Source organism: Lepisosteus platostomus, chromosome 4 (genome assembly GCF_059453375.1).
Source record: "Lepisosteus platostomus isolate fLepPlt1 chromosome 4, fLepPlt1.hap1, whole genome shotgun sequence".
Lineage (NCBI taxonomy): Eukaryota > Metazoa > Chordata > Actinopteri > Semionotiformes > Lepisosteidae > Lepisosteus > Lepisosteus platostomus.
In genome coordinates this window covers 26982376-27002728 of record NC_142614.1, presented here as the reverse complement: position 1 = coordinate 27002728, position 20353 = coordinate 26982376, and the positions used below count along the sequence as shown (strand labels likewise).

The 20353-nt window shown below is 38.7% G+C and overlaps 1 protein-coding gene across 1 annotated transcript; it reads right to left on the bottom strand.

Annotated features, from left to right (window-relative positions):
- Positions 1 to 1124: 1124 nt before the first annotated feature.
- On the bottom strand, positions 1125 to 9558 carry LOC148673062 (protein shisa-like-2B). The gene is made up of 3 exons (XM_088629279.1): positions 8892 to 9558; positions 2878 to 3032; positions 1125 to 1883 (listed from the first exon to the last, which is right to left on the bottom strand). Exons 1-3 carry the CDS (start codon positions 9254 to 9256, stop codon positions 1744 to 1746), a joined length of 660 nt encoding a protein of 219 aa, XP_088485405.1. The 5' UTR covers positions 9257 to 9558; the 3' UTR covers positions 1125 to 1743.
- Positions 9559 to 20353: the final 10795 nt, after the last annotated feature.

The following is a 20353-nucleotide window of genomic DNA, read 5'->3' as shown; positions in this document are numbered from 1 at the left end:
CTCTGCCACCCTGTAATGGATAAACTGTTAGAAAGCAGATGGATGGATCTGACTCCTCTGTTGCTTCAACATTTCTAAATGCTAATGGATAAACATAAAAATTTAATGAATAACTGATAACTAAAGTAGAAACAAAATGTTTTTATTAATATTAAACAAGTTTTTAACTTGCCTTATGATAGACTCGCAGATTCATTATCTTTTCATCCCTGGTAATTGCTGGACTTATTTCATGGTGCACTTGAATAAGGCCTCTATTCTTTCAAAAACAACATGAAAGTATCAACATCTGAAATCTGAGCCAATCTCCTCAAAATGAATCTTGAGTCATTCCATTTCTGCCTCACCTCCTGTATGCCTCTTGCCCTTCGTTGTGAACAAAGGCTCTGTTGAACACAATCCTTCAGGCTGGATGCAGAAGCCACTCTCATAAACACAGCACCAATGTGCCTTTGTAGTCCCAGCTGTCCGGCTTCTAGATGATGAGCCCCAGATGGGCAGGTTTTATAAAGGCACACTGGAAACCCCCCAAAAGGGTCGAGCAGGGACATCCCCGGAAGGGGGGGAGGAGTTTACACCGACAGTCCCAGCAGTAAACCCAGCCTGGAGGTCACGAAGCACAGCGCTACACTTTTTTTTGCCTTGTTTATTATTTTTCACCTTTTTTTGTGTTATTTTTGGTCCCTGCTTACTGTACCTCACACCGGTGCTTGCTTCCCGGTTGACTTTTTGCCGGTGTTCGCCATGGCGCTATCCCCACCACACTGTCACGCTAATAACTGTATCATAATTTGCTATTACCAAGAGGTCTAAAGTAAGGATACATTCTTTAAATAACAATAAATACAATAATATTGTAATAAAAAAATACAATAATAAAAAAAAATCTATTAAATAAAAATGATCATGAAGATAATAAAAATTCACCAGCTATACTATGGTACAATAAGTACATTGAATTCAAAGAAAAACAAGAAACAATTTTAATTTTGTCAACACAGGAGTAAGAGAAGTCTGGATGTTAGAGAACTTGAAAGTACCTGAAAGTGAAAATATTAATCCTAAGCAATCAAAGCCATATTATTATATTACAATAATAAGGAAAAAAGCTAATAAGGCCAAAGTACAAACACACAAACTATCTTAATAACTGCAGATGCACAGTATCGGTTTTTCTAACATCACACAGCTGTAAAGGCACCTGACTGGCCAGCTCTTCTCTTCAGCCTTCCAAATAACACATCATGCGTCACATGAATGCTTTCAATTTGTATGGTTTTTGTTGCAATGATTTGGAAATTCCATACACTCTCAGTTTTAAAGTTAATCAGTATTTTAACATTTTTAGAATTGTCTAAAAAAAACATGTATGTTTTGCAATGACTTAGTGAGGTAAGACCCCCAGAGCAAAAAACCTCTGTGTAGGAGATGCCAACTGTCTTCACCCTATGGGGAGATCTGAAGCCACATAGTTCATACATGTCAGCTTTGATCAGCCCACTTAGCAGCACTTCTGAAAGCCTCTCCATTCTGCTAATGTAATCATTTTCCTACCTGATAAGTGGTTACAGAGACAAAGACATGAAAGAAAACAATGACGGTTATACAGAACTTCCATTTTCACTCATGTGGATATGTGAAAAAATACAGAAGGCAAAAATGGATACCAAAACCATTTGTCCATGAGATTGTAAATGAAAGACCCTTTTTTCTTCAGTGTCTTTTGTATCCCTGTAGTTGTTGCTAGATGCTTGTAACCTCTATCGGTGTCACAGTAGCCAGCATGTTTTCTTGAACGACTTTCACAGTTCCAGGTGAGGACCCTTCTCTCGGGGAGAGTTGCTTGTGTGTGGTTCCTTGTTTCCTTTTGTTCCCCAAAGCATCTATAAATATAAAAGAAAAGCCATGAGACAGAGAGTTCTTGACTCTCTGGGAAAACAGGAAAAACTTGCTGTGACATCAGTGAGAGGCACGCCACTCCTCCAATTGGCATTGACTCTCTTGTCAGGCGTTGTGGCGCTTGTAGTGACCCAGATGACAAATGGGTCTAAAGGTGGATGTGTCACAGGATGTCACATTTGTGCCTAATTCTTTCCCAAGTGGGTGGGGCAGTCACACAAAGAAGCTGAGCCCTAAAACCTTTGGAAATTTCAAATTAAAAAATAATAAAGGATAGTCCACATATGTCAACTTTTAAACAGAGTTTGACATTTTGTATTTTGACCATTACATTATTTGACTATCTAGTTTCCAGTACAAAAATTCAATTGTCAACGAAGCTATTGCAAAAGCTACAGTATAAATGTTTCTCATTGGATTACTAGTAGTAGTGAAAACACTCAAATGTGTTGCTAATCCCAGCAATCAAGTGAGTCTCTCATGAATGTCCTTTCTTGGGCCTGGAAGCTCTATTTGGAGAGAAAGTTTATGTCTTCATTACTTTCATTACTTCATAAAAAGCATAAGAGACTGCAAAATTCCCAAATACAGCTCAGTTATTGCTTATGGGTTTGTATTCATAGCTGGATAAATTTCACCTTACTCATACTCTTCTATTTCTGTCAGTTAACTCTTCACAAGAAACAATTTCAGCATGTTAATGAAAAGGCCTGATGTTGCTTTTTCAACTATAGCCATTATTAAACTGATTTGCAAATGAACAGTATAGACATATATTAGATAGGCCATGAAGGCATTCCCCTTTTTATGCATAGATGTATTCTAATTTGCTTGCATCCGCTTCACAAGAAAATTTAAACACAGTAGATCTCCTGGTTGAACTCTGCAGAACAGCTACCTCAAGAAACATCAGCATCGCATCAAGAGCTAGAAACCTGTGAAACACAGACGGAATTGCTGCTCATTGTCGCAACCAACCTTGGGCAGAGGATGTGTCAACATTCTGCAGCCTGAGTCCAGAGTCTAGTCTCTGTGGCTTGGTGTGGAGAAAGAGATAGCACAGCACGCACACGCTGATGACAAACGCAAGGAGGACAAGGGCGGCAATTCCCAATCCAATCAATGCACCTATACTGAACAAAATAGACATAACAACCCAGAACAATCTGTGAATTTCATTAGAACACTTCATTGTGGAAGCTTTTATGAATAAAGGCACAGGGCTTGGTCACACAAGTGCTTGTTGAAGGAGACAAGGACTTTACTGCCTGTGAAAAAGAAACTAACCTTGTAGTCAGAACAGAGAAAATCTATAGATTTGTGCTTTAGTTTTAAATTGATCCCTTGATATTATTTTTTTCCTCTGTCGTGGATCAATTTTCCTTATAGTTTAGAACCTCTTTGTTAATGTAAAATAATGAGACCAAATCTCAAGGCTCCTACCAGTTTCGACACTGATATTTGTTTTAACTTCAGAAAGATCAGGGGTCAGTACAATTTTTTTCTAAGAAATAAAATCAGGCTTACATTTCACAGCTAGCATAAGTTCTATACCACATGATTTTAGATTTTTTGCACATCATAAGCTACAACTAACAGATCCATCCATCTGTTTTCTGACCACTTATTCCAATTCAGAGACGCGGGGAAGCAGGAGCCTATCCTAGCAAGCAATGGGCTCAAGGCAGGATACACCTGGATGGGATGCCAGTCTGCCACAGGACACATAAAAACAAACACTGACATCTTCAGAAGTCAATTAACCTACCAGTATGTTTTTGAACTGTGGGAAGAAACCTGCACACCCAGAGGAAATCCACACAACCATGCAGAACATACAAACTTCATACAGATAGCACCCCAGGCCCAGAATCAAACCCAGGGCCTCAGAGCTGCAAGGCAGCCATGCTAACCATTGTGTGACCACAGTGCCCACAATGAAGAGATGTGCTGGAATATACATTTCAATACTTAATAGAGCTTTTCATTCTTTAAACTTCCCAACATCATTTAGACAAAACCACGTTATAGATTTTAGCATGGTGCTTGACAATGTGCTGAAAGTAATCCATCACTGTCTTTATGAGAATGCATTGGTTCCCATCAGTAGTCTTCATAATCAATTTTTTGTTTAGAATACCGGTGTTTGGCAATACCATTCACAATTTCCTAGCCATATTACATTTGCAATATCCTTCTTAAACTTAAATAAAGGAATTTGTGAGCTGAAGTACATTTTGTTACATTCTTCCCCCTCCCCCCCAAAAAAAACAAATTGGAATTTATTGGAAATCAATAAAACCGTGTTGAGTTTTCACCTGACATAGTGATTTGTGTTTAGACTAAAAGGTTCCTATTGTTTGCCATCTGACCTCAAAACCTTTTGCAACATTTGTAGTAACAGTTTTATTCTTTAGCAAACTCCATGCAGGATCTGAGATATGGTTGACTCATGGATATTTCCTCTGAAAAAAATACATTTTTTTTTCAAACTCATTCCAATTTTTCTTATTGCCCTCCGCAGTTTGGAGGGATGACGTGCTCAAAGTAGATAGATTCACATTACATTTCTTTGATAATTGAGTAGACTTTGCTCAGAGAGATATTTATTGACTCCTATATTCTTTGTCACCTTTACCCAATCGATGCTTTTCAATTATTTTCTCTCTGACTTGCTTTGATATCACCTTGGTCTTCATTGTTGAGTCTTTGCTTGAAATTCACTACCTGACTGAAAGACAATAATAAGGCTATTATTGCACACAAACAGAGGTCACTTGACCAATTGTGTGGTTCATCCTGTGCAAACAGGACAAATACTTATGCAATGATGTCTTTTCCATTTTTCTTTCATATTGATTATCTCGTTTCTCCTTTCTTTTTATTTTGCTTCGAATGTGTGAAGTGGGTTGTGTTTATAACAAATATTAATTGCTACTTCAAAGTGTCATGGCTGCAAGCTTTAAAGCAAGAAAATGTTAAAACTGTGCAGGGGTCTGAATACTTTTGCTTTACTTGTGCCTCTGATTTCAACCATGCAGTGTTTCAGCAACTAGCCACAACAATCCTATGATGAAATTTTGCACTGTAAAATTCATATCCATCTCCTAAAGGATTTGCCATATTTTTTAAAAAATATAAAATATTTTTAAAAAAATCTTAAAATATAATATGGCAAAACTTCAACCTTATCCTTTTCTATAATGCATGAATGTGTCCAGGAAACTACAGTACATACAAATTTAAAATAAAAGTACAATTTAGTTAAGATATACCCATGGCATTCCATTTAAAACACATAGCATAATATTTAATATTATAATTATTTAATATTTAATGAATTCTACTAAAGTGCAATAAACCCAGTTGCTCAAAGTCTACAAAGACTATTATAGGTATTTTTAATTAACAATGAACTGACATCTGACAAAAATGATTGTAAAAAAACATCTGATCATATCAATGAAGTTTGTTTTTGAAGGGAAATCCAGAAGAATGTTAGTTTTTACACTAGACAGATGTGATCTGTAGACAAGGGGTTCCCAGTCCTGGAGACCCACATTCCAAGTTTTTGTTCCAGCCACTCTCCAAGTTACATACTAAACTTGAATTGACCTAATAAACTGACTACTTTGACCTCTTTAATTGTTTTCAATTCTTAAATGTGTTTAAGAGTCGGGAGCATTTTTGTATATGTTAATAGGGTGCCTTTTAACTATTGCATTCCATAAGCCTTTTAATATCTCCAAATGTCTGGTAAAGAAAGTGCTGTCCCACAATGTTCCTTCTAAGCTGTGAGCATGTGCATGCGCTCACAGGTCATGAAATCAGCACACATAGGATATTGAACTGCGCAAAAAAAATTCAATTCCAAAACAAATATGATAATAAAATAAACTGCTAAATTGACCACATGAGACTGGCCGCAAGAGTCCCAACTTGGCTGTGTGCATTATTACCCCTACTCCATATTCAATATTTATGCTCTCATAGTCTCACACCTCACTGCTCATGCTCGCTCCACACTCAGTCTCTATGACTGAGCTCGTTGAATCGCTGTCCCGGTCTTTTGGATCTCTATGCTTCTATGAGAATGATTATATTAACTAAAAATAATTTCATGTTTAGAATTCAACGTACACTCAATTTCGTGCGCACAAGTTTTTGTCGCTGGGGTAAAAAGTTGCACAACATTTTGCGCACACAGGCCATTAAGAACTAGAGGGAACATTGCTGTCAAGCACAACTTGTTTGTTCAGTGAAGGGTGCAATTCAGTGAAGACTTTGGCTGGTAAGAAAACCAGGAACCTGGAGTTCTTTAGGACTGGGATCAGGATCTCTGCTGCAGGAGTCTCTGTGGGAAACAGATGGAATTAAAATGGTTACAGCAGTGGTGGCTGAGGTACACTCCCATCTTATGAGGATTTCTGCCTGTCCTAATCTTCTTTAAACACATGTTAAACTTTAACTTCTGGTAAAAAAAAAGTAGAATCTTTGAAAATGTGTTAAGTGTAAGGTTACATTTCCTGCCTTTTCACTTTATTGCCATTTTACACATTGTTTTAGTACCATGATGGGTGAGGGGAGAAGAATCTTTCAACAGGCTGAATCAGGCAACTTGTACATTTTCGTGGGATTAATTCATTGCTGTGAACTTTTATTCAGCATACGTTATTGTGGGGGAAAAAACATTTTTCTAAATGCAGAGATTCTTATGGCATACAGTACATGCATAACTTAGTGCTGTTTTTAATCTAATGTAGCAGGAAACAACAGGTGACAGTCTTACTTGTGAGTTATCTTTGATTAGTGATTGCTACTGACAACAAGGCATATTAGGGAAAAATATGGAAAAACAGAGAACCTAATCTTGTAATTAACAATTGTTCAACATATTCCTCTTAATTTTGTTTTACTTACAGGGTGAAATATGTCCAAAGGAACGAATATTCTAATGTGCCTTCAAAGCTGCATGTGCCAATCTTCAGAGCTACCAATGGGCTGTGAGAGATGAGGACTCTGCTCATCTTCCTCCTAAATGCACACTGCCAAGCCATCCACCATTTTTCAGCCAGTGCTTTCAGGAAAGTTCCCTCTGATTGCACAGTTCATGTATCTCTCGCAACAACAGCACCAGTTGACAGGTGCCAAGCATGTCATAGAAGTCCCTGAATTGCAAGCCCTGACTGTGCTTGAGCAATCTTGGTCACAGCTGGTTAATGGGATCATACTAGTGAAGCCTGAATTACAGGACATCCAACAGGGCATGACATGAGTTCTTCTCCTCATTTAGCTAAATCACCTCTGTACTCCTTTATTTCTAAATCAAATTCTGAGCAACTTCATTCATACAACATAAATGATAAATACAAATCTAAAACTAAGTTACTTAGTGACAAGCTAAAATCATTATTGATTTTTTAAATGTCCATATCTATATTGGAATCCAGACCTTCAGTGCTGTTGACACATTACTCTCAGTCTTCCATTTGTTCACCATACATTTCTTCTTGGCTTTATTCACTGATTTTCAATTGCATCTATTTTGGGGGTTTCTATTCTTAGACTTGTTTATTTGATTTTTTTCAAATGCTTTTAGAAGGCTTTTCCCGCTGTAACAATGAAGGTACTTTAGCAGAGTCCATCCTTTCATTTTTTCATTTTGTCTAATTCCCTCAGATCGAGACCCACCTGAGACAATTCAGGTTTTTAGACCCATCCAAAAGCTCACTGTTCTCAGAAAGGTAAAATAATTTAATTATACCGCTCTCTCTAAAGAATTGTTTTTCATTTACAATTCGACAGCTCTTGTGCCTTGTCTCCTTTAATTGCATCTGAAAAACAGTGATGATTGATGTGTTGCATGCAGTACTATTAAATATATATAAATAGTATTTAAAAGACTAAGACAATCTGAAAACTGTATATTAATACCATCAAAAATGATATTTCCAGTTCACCTCAATAATACAATTCCTTTAATTTTAAAAAAGACAAATGATGTAAATTAAACATTCTAACAATACAGAAATTATACACTTAACCAAGTTATACACTTCATGTATTTTAATAACATTACAATTTACTTAGTATCATGTTTAGGATATATTGCATTACATTGCTGAAAATATGAGCATAAATAGATAATCAAATGGTAAAGAATTATTAAAGAAGAACTTGTAGTTAGTATTGCAATGTGATGTAAAGTAATACGGTAGTTAACACATCACAATTTTTGGAAAGAATAAGGATAAAAAGTATAACAGCCTTTCAGAGATCATTCCTTCTTTAGAGGTATATGAGAAATTGTAAAAAAAACAGGAACTCTTTAAATACATAAAATTGTCACATTAGATTTATTTTAATTTCTGAATGAAGACAAAAACAGAGTAGTATGAAATAACTAAAGCCTGAAATAGGAAATCTATTGTTTGTTTTCACATATAAAGTACACTATGGAATGTGAAAATATGGACAAAATCTGTCATGGCACTATGCAACAAATTGTTTATAAATAAGCCACCAGTGAATTAAAGGGAGTTTTTGTTCATTTTTCCAGAAACAAATATTTAAAACAGCTTTCTTCCTTTTTTAATGTTCAATGTGCTCTTATACATAATAATGTATTTCTTAAACATTTGGATTGTTAGACCATTTTGTTCAGTTCACAATGTTTCAAAACTAATTCTGATAACAGACATAGAAAAGTCCTTAAATAATTTCCCATCTTTTACCTGATGGAAATTTGGTGCACCACATTTAGCACAACATTGTTTCCCCTCTTTCTTTGGTTGATAACACAAAAAGGTAATGGCATCAGCTAATATTTTAATGTAGTACAGAACACTATGGAAGTGTAGCCAAACTTTATTAATCTGAATTCTGAAAACAGTTCATATAAGAGCACTACTTTTAATTGTTTTTTTTTCCTTGAATAAAGTCTTACAGCCACCCTCACAGCGTGCATACAATTTTGTGAAAGAGAAGCTTACCTCAGGGTCCACATATATGCATGCTTGTAAGGGAAGTAATTGCCTGGCTCGCTGCAACAGTATTTCATGTCTTCAAAGCCACAGCAGTACACCAGTTCAGAGTTCTCCGGGTCTCGTGGGCACGCAAAGCTCTCCACATACTTGACGTCTGTGGTGTAATAGCTCTTGCATATGTGGGGCTCTTCTGTCATTGTGAGTGCAGTGGAGCCAGGCACTGAGAAAACAGCATCAAGGACAGTCTCTGGGGGGGATAAGCAGAGATATGCTCTCCTACGTCTCCCATGCAGGGCTCTGCATCTGACTAACAGGGTCTGAGTTTTATCCACAGCAGGTAACCATGATGACACTAAGGAGGTGGGCTTCATGCTTTGTCATGAGGGAGGTGGCTCTTTCTGTTGATGATAAAGCAGACTCAAACTCAAGGCCATGGACAAACAGTCAAGACCTAGCTAAATACTCACAATGCTGGCATGCCTAAGCAGCTGTAACGCTGATCTCAAGACTTTGTCATTAATCAGAATACCTTTAGTATTTACATTACTGGCATTTTCTTCTGTCCCATTGCAGTTTAACACAAACTGCACTTTTGTTACCAGATTACTGCAGCCAATTATGAGTGAATAATTAAATTGCAGAGTAAGGTATAATTGTAAGTCAGTGCTGGTCACGAAAAGGAACAGAACACAAAAACTAAAGAAAAGACTTACTTGGTGCTATGAGATTGCTAGGGGGGTGGCATAGTGGTTAACATTACTCCCTTACAGCACTGGGGTCCTGGGTTCAATTCCAGAGATGGGGTGGTATTTGCATGGAGTTTGTATTCTCCCCACATTTGCATAAGGTTTCCTCTGGGTACTCCAGTTTTTTCCCACAGTCCAAAGACATACTGATAGGTTAATTAATTGTTTTTTTAGTGGAAATTGTATGCATGTTTGTGTCTGTGTGTGTGTGTGTGTAAGAGTGTGGGATTTTTCTGGCTGCCTTTTCCACCAGTGGAGGGTTAATACCTCTAGTTGAGATAGAGGGCCAACGTGTAGCCACTAAGTAGCGTTCTCGTAGCCTACAAGCAATACTGAAATTGTACGAATCTACGCGAAGGAGGAGATTCCTCTAAGAGGATGAGTGGACATCCGCAGTCTGAAGAGAACACAGGGAGATCGCATGAGAGCATGTTATATATGGTTTCTAATGAAGACCCAGTTGGCACTGACATACATTTTCACATGAAACTGGTTAGAGAGAGAGGAGCTAGAAGGCCTTCTAGTGGTGTACAGTGAGAAAATCCTTCCCACTGTCACACCCAAGTTGGATTGGCATCTCATCCAGGGTGTATCCTGCTTTGCGACTGTTTCTTGCTGGGTTAGACTCCGGCTCCCCCCTAACCCTGAATTGGATATAGCACTTAGGAAAAAAAGGAAGGTTCCTGAAGATGAAGTGTCCGATGCCCTCCAAGCTCTACTGCCGTGGTAGTGCATCCAGACAGTACAAGCAGAATAACCAACACCTAGACAGTGCTTGGGCATTTCTGTCATGTTATGCTGCTGAGCAGTGATTAGCAAAGGGATGGACCCAATGCAGGCAGAGTATCACAAAACACTATTGTAAGCAACAGGGAAATCCAAGGTCATGGACAAAGACTAGCAAAAGGGTCAAGCAGCCAAAAAACTAGGAAAAACTTCACAAAGGGAGTCCAAGACAAATTCCCAAAATTGTAGCAAAAAGTCAGGAAGGATTAATAATAATTGCTTACACTTATATAGCGCTTTTCTGGACACTCCACTCAAAGCGCTTTACAGGTAATGGGGTCTCCCCTCCACCACCACCAATGTGCAGCATCCACCTGGATGATGCAACGGCAGCCATAGTGCGCCAGAACGCTCACCACACATCAGCTATCAGTGGGGAGGAGAGCAGAGAGTAATGAAGCCAATTCATAGATGGGGATTATTAGGGGGCCATGATTGGTAAGGGCCAATGGGAAATTTGGCCAGAACACCAGAGTTACACCCCTACTCTTTTCGAGAAACACCCTGGGATTTTTAATGACCACAGAGAGTCAGGACCTCAGTTTTACGTCTCATCCGAAGGACAGCACCTGTTTACAGTATACTGTAGTGTCCCCATCACTATACTGGGGCATTAGGACCCACGTGGACCACAGGGTGAGCACCCCCTGCTGGCCCCACTAACACCTCTTCCAGCAGCAACCTTAGTTTTTCCCAAGAGGTCTCCTATCCAGGTACTGACCAGGCTCACACGTTCTTAGCTTCAGTGGGTTGCCAGTTGTGAGTTGCAGGGTGATATGATGATGACGATGATAATGATGATAGATACTTTATTGATCCCGTGAGGGAAATTGCAGTGCAACAGCAGCTAAACACACACAACACAGCCACAGTGTAACGAATTATATAATAATGGTACAATACATACAATACAATACAAGAGTTACTCACAGTCCGGACACACAAGAGGAAACTAGAACAGAACAGTACACAGAAAATCGTATCACACGTATGAATATAAATATAGATGTAACCATAGATATAAATATAAATATAAATGTATTGCACAGGTCCCTGGCATATATTGCACAAAAGTGGTTGTAAACGGGAAAAAGAAAAAGAAAAAGAAAGAGAACAGATGTAGCAGTAGATGTGTATATGCGTTTAGTCCAGAAACAGGTCACTGTCGCTGTTGCCTCTGCCAAGACGCAAGGTGGATGCGTTGTACAGTCTTATGGCAGACGGCAAGAATGACCTCCTGTAGCGCTCCCTGTCGCACCGTGGATGAATCAGTCTATTGCTGAACGTGCTCTTCATTCCTGCAAGCCTGTCATAGAGGGGATGGGAGAAGTTGTCCATGATGGCCTCTAGTTTGGACATCATTCTCCTCTCAGCCACTACCTCCAAGGGGTCCAGGTCAGACCCAATGACAGAGCTTGCTCTCCTGATGAGCTTGTTCAGCCTTTTGGAATCTACTGCTCTAATCCCAGAGCCCCAGCACACCACTGCGTAGAAAATGGCACTCGCTACCACCGACTGATAAAACATGTGTAGCATCTTACTACACAAATTGAAGGACCTGAGCCTCCTCAAGAAGTAAAGTCGGCTCTGTCCGTTCTTATAGATGGCCTCGATGTTCTTAGACCATTCCAGTCTATCGTCGATGTGCACTCCCAGGTACTTGTACGAGTCCACCATCTCCACGCCACTCCCATGGATGTAGACAGGAGTAGGTTTGACCTTTTTCCTCCTGAAATCTACCACCAGTTCCTTTGTCTTTGTAACATTCAGTTCCAAGTGGTTCACCCCACACCACTCCACAAAGCTGCTGACCAGTCCTCTGTACTCCTCCTCCTGCTCACCCTTGATACATCCCACAATTGCAGAGTCATCTGAGAACTTTTGCAGGTGGCATGACTTTGAGTTGTACTTAAAGTCCGAAGTATAGAGGGTGAAGAGGAATGGAGAAAGAACTGTCCCTTGAGGTGCCCCTGTGTTACTCACTACCAGTTCAGACACACAGTTCTGAAGTCTCACAGACTGTGGTCTGCCCGTCAGGTAGTCAGTGATCCACGAGGTCATGGAGGCATCGACTTGCATCTCCTCCAGCTTCCTCCTTAGCAGTAAGGGCTGGATGGTATGGCTGCTGGCTAAGGATTCTTAGGATTCCAAAGAAGGTATCACAATAGTAGGCCTGTAGTTCACAAGGTCAAAACCAATACTGAGCAGTGAATAAACAGGGAGCAGGGTTTAAATAGGCTGAAGGGGAGGCATGGTGATGAGTTAACGAGGTGTGGTTAACCTACGCCTCCCCAGAGTGGATGAAGTACTTGCTCTTGGTTTGGGTGACCTCTGGTGGCAGGATATTGGAACATGTCATTTGCTCTTATGCTTCCTAGGTGACCCTGCCTTCTGACTGTTCAATGACAAAGCCATAAAGTGGATGGAGGCTGGGGACACTCAGACACCCAGGAGGACTTGGAAGGCTGAGAAGTTTTTCATGAATTTGATGGTTATGAATAGTCAGATTGGTTAATAGTTGCACCAGTTGGCACACCTTGAGCTGCCTGTAACTAACTGAAGTGAAATGCAGCATGTGGATACGTTTTGAAAAGTTTCATTGTTTAATTATAAATGACTTCCCTGACTGGGAAACCACGTTTCCGAATTCAGAGCAAATAATTGGAAAGAATCTTTGCTTTCAGTCTTTGCACGTTAATCATGAGCATTTGCAATGTAATTCACATATAAATATAAATAAAATCATCTAGAATATATAAAATAAAGAAGGTAGTGCATACAGGAGGTCCCCAATATATGTCGGGTTTTGGGACCATGGGTTAGACTAACAGTTTCACTTGTAGCTACCCATTACCATATAAGTACACAAACATTTTTAAACTAGATTTACTCTAAACTGCTACTCACTCTTATCTTGATTTACCTATCATTTGAACATTTTAAACAATCTTATTTAACTAAATATCGTTTGTATGGTTTTACCTTGAGATGTGGAGTTGTGCTTGATTGCTAATGCTACAGGGCTTTGTCTTACATTCAGCACCTGCTCTATGCTTGGAGCTCATTGTTGCACGGATGGAAAAATATTAGAAAAGTCATCTCTGCTTATGCTTACCACCAGCTACGCACAATGTAAGATTTCTAAATAAAATTCACTTAAACAAAAACAATGTACTCAACGCATCATGCTCAAACACTCAGGATTATGTGCTTTGAATGCAATGATAGCAAAATAAATTGTATCAAGCCAAACTACCTGTTACCGACCTCTTCAGGGATTTAATGTTACCCAATGCATTTTACTGATGAGCCAGGTGATGGTGCTCATCTTTCATCATTCTGATGCCACTCAAGGGAGGCTGTACCTTTCGCAAGCCCTCACACACTTTGTTTTTCACGATTCCACATCCAGATTTTATAGGCTGTTTCGTCACCAATGTTGTACACCGGTAGATTAAAGTCTTGAACAAAGGTAGCTACAAGTGAACAAAACCTTAAAAGGAACCGATCAAATTAACACAGGACACAGAGCTAAAGACAGCCATAGACAGAACCCCAAATTAAGAGAGTTAGCATTCAGGACTGAAAATAAGAGGCATAAGTGTGCAGGAGGAGCTGTGGGTGGGTCTCTGGGTAAGGTTGCACAGTTACGCTGTCTCATCACTGAGATCAGACTTTGCACTGGTTTGACATGGTCTGAACTAGTATACCTACAGTATGAAAACACAGGGATACAAGAAATTTCTAACCAATGAGAAACATGTACAATACATATACTTCAATATTGTAGCAATCAGCTCCCCTCTATTGGCCTTTGCCCTTTGAACTTCTCCTACAAGCTTCCCCTCCCCCTCTACACCCTATATAAGGGCAGCACCCCTACTTTTCTCCTTTTGACAGCATGGCAAATTATGGGAGGCTGTGCTCCCCCTTTCTCTCTGTACCTTCAGTCTCCCTCCTTATCTCTCCCTGGTGAACAGTACACTCTTCTAATCTAAAGGACAATAAACCCTCCTGCCTTTTCAAGCTGCATACCTGCCTCGTTACACCCTTCTATGTCGCAGTTCTCAGCTGAACCATGTTTGGGGCCAATATGCCAGCAGGACAATAACAGCAATACCTGAAATGAGATTTGAACCCACAATCTCCTAGTAACAAGTGCAGAACCCTAAGCACCACCTTAAACTACAGCTATTAACAGAATATGTTGAATTTATTATAATTTATTATTTATTATATATTAACGGTCATTACTTTGTCAAAGTATCAGCAACGGTCATCTGTATAAATAAGTACAAAACTCTTCAGAGTGCTGAACAGGCATGAAAGAAGAAACACTTTACAAAGCTCTTTTATAGTTATTGACTGCACAAACGTACGTGAGCATTTTGTGTTTTGATAGTTCTTGACTACTTTACACTCAAATACCATTGGATCAATACAGCAAAAATCTACTGTGAAATTAAAATGTCTCATTCTGCAAGACTTGTAGTCACTAGATGTAGTGTGGAGGGCTGATATGTCATGGTTGTTGTTTTGTCATTTGTTTTCTATGTTAGTGTGACAGAGCTCTATTCAGAGCTCTATACCTGATATGATATTATCTAACCAAGTTTGGGGATTGAATCTTTTCTTGTTAGATATAATTCATGTATGAGTTGTATCATCATAACAAAGAGTAATGGACATACTGGGGTGCAGTAAAGCAAACAAATGCAACAACCATATCATTTTTCTTTAGAAAAAGATTAAATAAGGTCTCTGCTGCTTTCAATCTGTCAAACATCAAGGGTATTTATCCTGACGTAGTTCACAGATTTTATTTATAGGAATAGATTTGAAAGGATGTAACTTTTATCAATTTAACAGGAAACCTTTTAACTTTTCATTTTCAACACACAAAATATGTAATTTTGAATTTTCTTTCTTCCTTCTACATGAAAGTATTTAGTAAATGCTGGTGTTGTATATATACTGTAAACAATCATAATCCATTCATTTCCATTAACAGCTTATTGAGTCATAGCCTCAGGTAGGGAGTCCAGCACAGAGTTCTAGTTCACAGAGCACTCATGGGCCATCTAATGACAACAGCTAACCTGACTTCTGTCTTGGGGACTGTGGGATGAAAGCAAAACACCTGTCAAGAACCATACAGTATATAATTGTTTATTGTGTTGTAATGTCATGTATTGTCACACAGCTTTGTTAAGTGCCTTGGGGCAACTTTGTTGTGAAAGGCGCTATTTAAAAACACATTGAATTAAATTGAACAATAATAAAAATTGCTTATGTTTATACAGTACATTCCATCTCAAACTATCCCAAAGTATTTAATGAATATGAAGGACCCTCTTCATCCACTGCTGAAATACAGCACTCCTCTTCTCATAGTGAGATAAACAACTCCATAAACAGCAGATTAGCTGGAGAAGTTGAAAATTCCTCACCAGTGGTGATATGCTCTTCTCCGAATCTGTTCCTTTCTACAACTTTCTACAGCTCTGAGTTGTCCTGGTTCGGATCAGATGGTTGAATCTTTTTTAAATTGATTGACAGAGACAGGTGAATTTATTCTCAAAGTTTGAGAACCACTATTATTGTAGACAGACAGAGGACATTCAACTAATTGCATGTCTTATCACAGTGGTTTTGTGCACCTACACTATTTCTGGTTTCCATAGAAAAGGGACATGAATATTTATGCAGGACACTGCATGGAATTTATATACAAATTAATTAAATTCAGCCTGGATGAGGAGAGCTTTAACATGCCATCCAGTGATGTGACTATATCCAGCTGTAATACTATAGTCAAGTGTAAGTGAACAAGAACCCATCTTCTAAGGGCTGATAAAGGAAAAATTCACAGGAAGTCTGATTTCCAGATGCACTGATGAGAAGAACTCAATCAGGGTTTAACAGGAACCTACAAAAACAGCTAAATAGAAAGTGACTCAACGACAGGAGTGAATAAAATCAATTTGGTAAATGGCTTTGCTCTGGTCATGCCATTTACGTATAATTGGAGAAGACATAGTTATATAAAGTAAAATACTAAACCATCTTTATGGAGCATGTGACAGCTGTTCAGGTCAAACCGATTTTTGAGCATTTGTGTAATCATTCTGTTTTATCACTTGAAATGAATTTCGCAGGATAAAAGGTTTTTCTTTTTTGGTTTTCCTTCAACCTCCTTAGTTTCTGCAGACAGATACAGGCTTAGGAGACAAAGACTTTGACCACATGACAAAATGTATAGAAAATTGAATGTATTGAAATGTAACCAATGCTTGTGTTATAATATACGATCTGCATTTTAGTCCCTAACATAGTAATTATCAATCCATTACCCCATTTTTTTACCGCCTTATGCAGTGGGGCCAGAGCTTCTCCCAGAAATCAACAGGCACAAGTCGGGATTCACCCTTGATGGGACACCTGTCAATTGCAGGTGCACAGAGACATAAACACACACACACTCACAACAGGTCTAATTTTTCCAGAAGCCAATTAACCTGCCAGAATGTCTTTGGACTGTGGAAGAAAACTGGAGAACCCAGAGGAAACCCCTGAAAACACAGGGAGAACATGTAAACTCCACATGGACAGCACCCCATGCATTGAAAGCAGGGCAAGGCAGCAATGCTAACCACTGCGCCACCATGCCACCCACTATAATCATGTTCAAGAAAATAAAGGAAAAGAAAAACTTCAGTTTTCATGTGTATTCATGCTGTGAATATTTTTAGTCATAACCATACACTAGGGTAGTCATCTTATTAGAGCTGCACAGATTGAAGCAATCGTTTTTTTTTACTGTTCTTCATAGCTAAGGGAAAAACTAATTTCAAAGCAAGAATTCCAGCATTTGTTTTGGTCACATGCTGACTGAATGCCCATGTCAAATTTGTTTTTAATATCATAGATGGTTTTAGTCTCAAGAATTTCTTGAGTTTATTTCTCAAGAAATGAAATTATTACATGGCACGAGGGCAAAGAAGAAAATAATTTTTACAAAAACTGGTTTGTTTTGCCAATTCTGGAAATATTAAAGATTTTCATTTTGAGAATCAAAGGTGAAACCTTATGCATTTAAAGAAGATAAAAAAAACTCTTTTTAAACTCGGCTTTAATCGATAATATGTAGGATGTTGAGTCATATTCATTAAACAATAAGTTTAACAAAATCATCAACTGCAAACTCAAGTGGACTGAAAGCTTACAAGCTTTTGTACCTCTCGAGTGCTGGAATAGGCTACAGTACAGACCAGGAAAGGCACATCTCAATGTCTGTTAGGTTTGATCTGCTGATAGTCACATAAAAGTGTATCAGAAAGAGGTGGGGTTATACTTTCAAAATACAGTTTCATGATTGTTTTTTATTCCTATTCCATCCATGGGGTTAGGTTGTCATGCAACATCCCGTATGTTGCCATTTTTTTAAAAGTGAAAAACATTGCTCAGGTCCACTGCAGGTCATGCAAGATGTTATTTCATGCAAAAGATACCGGATGAACGTACGTGGTGAGGAAAATGATAATGTTAAGTAATGTTTGTGTGTACTAATTATCAAGAGGAATTGGTTACAAGTGTTAACATGTCACTGAAACAAGCAGACAGATTTGCCCTGGAGCAGCCTGAGGTTCTGCGAGCCCACATTTCTCCTGACACTGTGCTTCAGCTTCACTACACTTACAGTACATTGTGCTAGATATGATCATATCTGTAACACTTGTTTCATGCTGCAATTTACAGATCTACAAAATCATTTGTGACAACTAGAGCTTAAATATTTTTGTAGATTAAAGGTCTAGCATTATAAATACCCCAGGGAAAAATCTAGTCTAAAACAAATGCATTGCAATAAGGTAGGCACTAATAAAAGAGCAAATGATATGCCTTCGCTAAGATTTGAGATCAGAGCCACTTTGCAACAAAGACATCTTAAAAGCCTCCTCTGGACTGGTTGCCAGGACAGCCAGGAGGCCCCAATTATAAATAATGGGAATGACATCATTAGTGTGATGGCTCTAGAGCTCACAGACACACACTGGCCGAATCCATACTGAAGGGCGTCACCCATTATCTTCACAAGGAAGAATGATATCATGGCTAGAAGCAGAAAACAACATCATTTCCATTTTAGAAGCTAGTGAAATCTTTCACAAAACGAACTTAAGGAATTAGATTGATTGCCCTCTTCTGAAGGTTTGGGTATTCTTTTGTTGTGCTTCAGCTATAACCTGGCAAAGGCTATATATAGATCATCAAAAGAGTGCACCTAATAATTTACTCAGGTTAATTAACTTTATGATTGTAAATCATTAACCCAGTGATATCAGAGCATAAAGATTCAATAATGACTGGGGCACTCTTTGGTAGGTCATTAAGTGAGCCTACATAGGGCTGGATCCATGCCTAAACACAGGACAAACAAACAAAAGAAAACAGGAACAAAAACAAGGAACATCAGCATCTATCTTTTAAGTAGGTTAATCAATCAAATCAGATCACAGTCCAAACAAGGTTAAGTTCTATCTATTGCCACCATATGTGACACTAGCTGGTGCGAGGTGTCTTAAAACAGGAATTTCGGCAGGTAGGTCAGGTTTAAACAAACACACAAAGCAGCTATAAGGTATTGCAGTTTGTTTACAGTATAACTAAACCCAAATAAAATAAAAACCTTGCTTTTCTTCAAACTCCTGACTGACTTCTTCAGTCTCTAACTATCAAATTGGGAGGTATGCTGCATACCAGTTTTCCACAGCTGACACTTTGTGAGATTCTTCAGGAATCGGTTCTTCAGTTGCTCTTACTTGGTCAGTGCGTGAAGCTCTTCTCTTGCCCCCTCTGGTGCAGCTTGCACAGCAGAAGATCTATCCTCTCTTAGATGGCAGGTCATGCCTGAAAGTTTCAACTTCTTGCTGTCACCTGGCCAATTTTCTTGGGCCAACTGGTCAGGTGACTGAGGACAGCTGCATGTTCTCCACAGCATTCTGGGAATGTGGTCCAGACAAGAATCTCCATGTTGTCTCAAGTCACTGTACTCTCACATTTTCCTTCTACTTGTTCATTTTATCCTGTCTTCACTACTGTTATTCTATGAAGATTAACCTTATGATTTATCAGCAATTCATTTTAGTGGGAGCTAAAAATTAGTACAGCTTTGGCCACCATGATCTTTGGCTATTCAGGTGACAAAATAAGGTACCGTAAGTTTCACAAAAATGGGTAACCCTTTTACCTTTTTACCTTTTTAGTTTACTTTCGAATGCTACCCTGACATTATATTTTTATATTATATTTTCATTATTATACAACATTATATTTTCTAAAGGGATGTGGTTATATGAAATTTTACATGATATCCTTTTGTACATGAAGGTTTACAGTTCACAAAAGAACACAAAAGAAATGAGAGGAAACAATTACGTCCATCTGTTCCATTTGGTAGATAACACTTATTTGATCTAAGGACCTCATTCAGCTATTTTTTGAAAGAAGCCAAACTATTGGCTTCAGCTACATGGCTGGGTACCTTGTTTCATACTCTTTAGGTAAAGACCTACCTCCTGTTCTTGGTTTTAAATACATACTGAAACAAGCAAAATGATTAGCATTGGAGCCAGCCTGACGTTCTGTCCTCTGTCCTTCAACTTAATGAGGAGCAGGACCATGTAGAATGTTACTAGGCTGACAAAAGCAAAAAAGAGTAGCAAGCACGCCAATGATACTCCTCATTAAAGATCAGATAAGAAAAACAACGATTGGAATAAAAAGGGTGAATTAGAAAGAAGTATCTGGAGAAGGAGAAGGACTGAGGATTCAAGTCATGCTCCTGCTGACATCTAGGATGTGCTGGAATTAAAGTCAGGAGCTGACACAGTGAGACCCATCCTCTCCTTGCTATCAAGAGTAATGAGGTTTCAC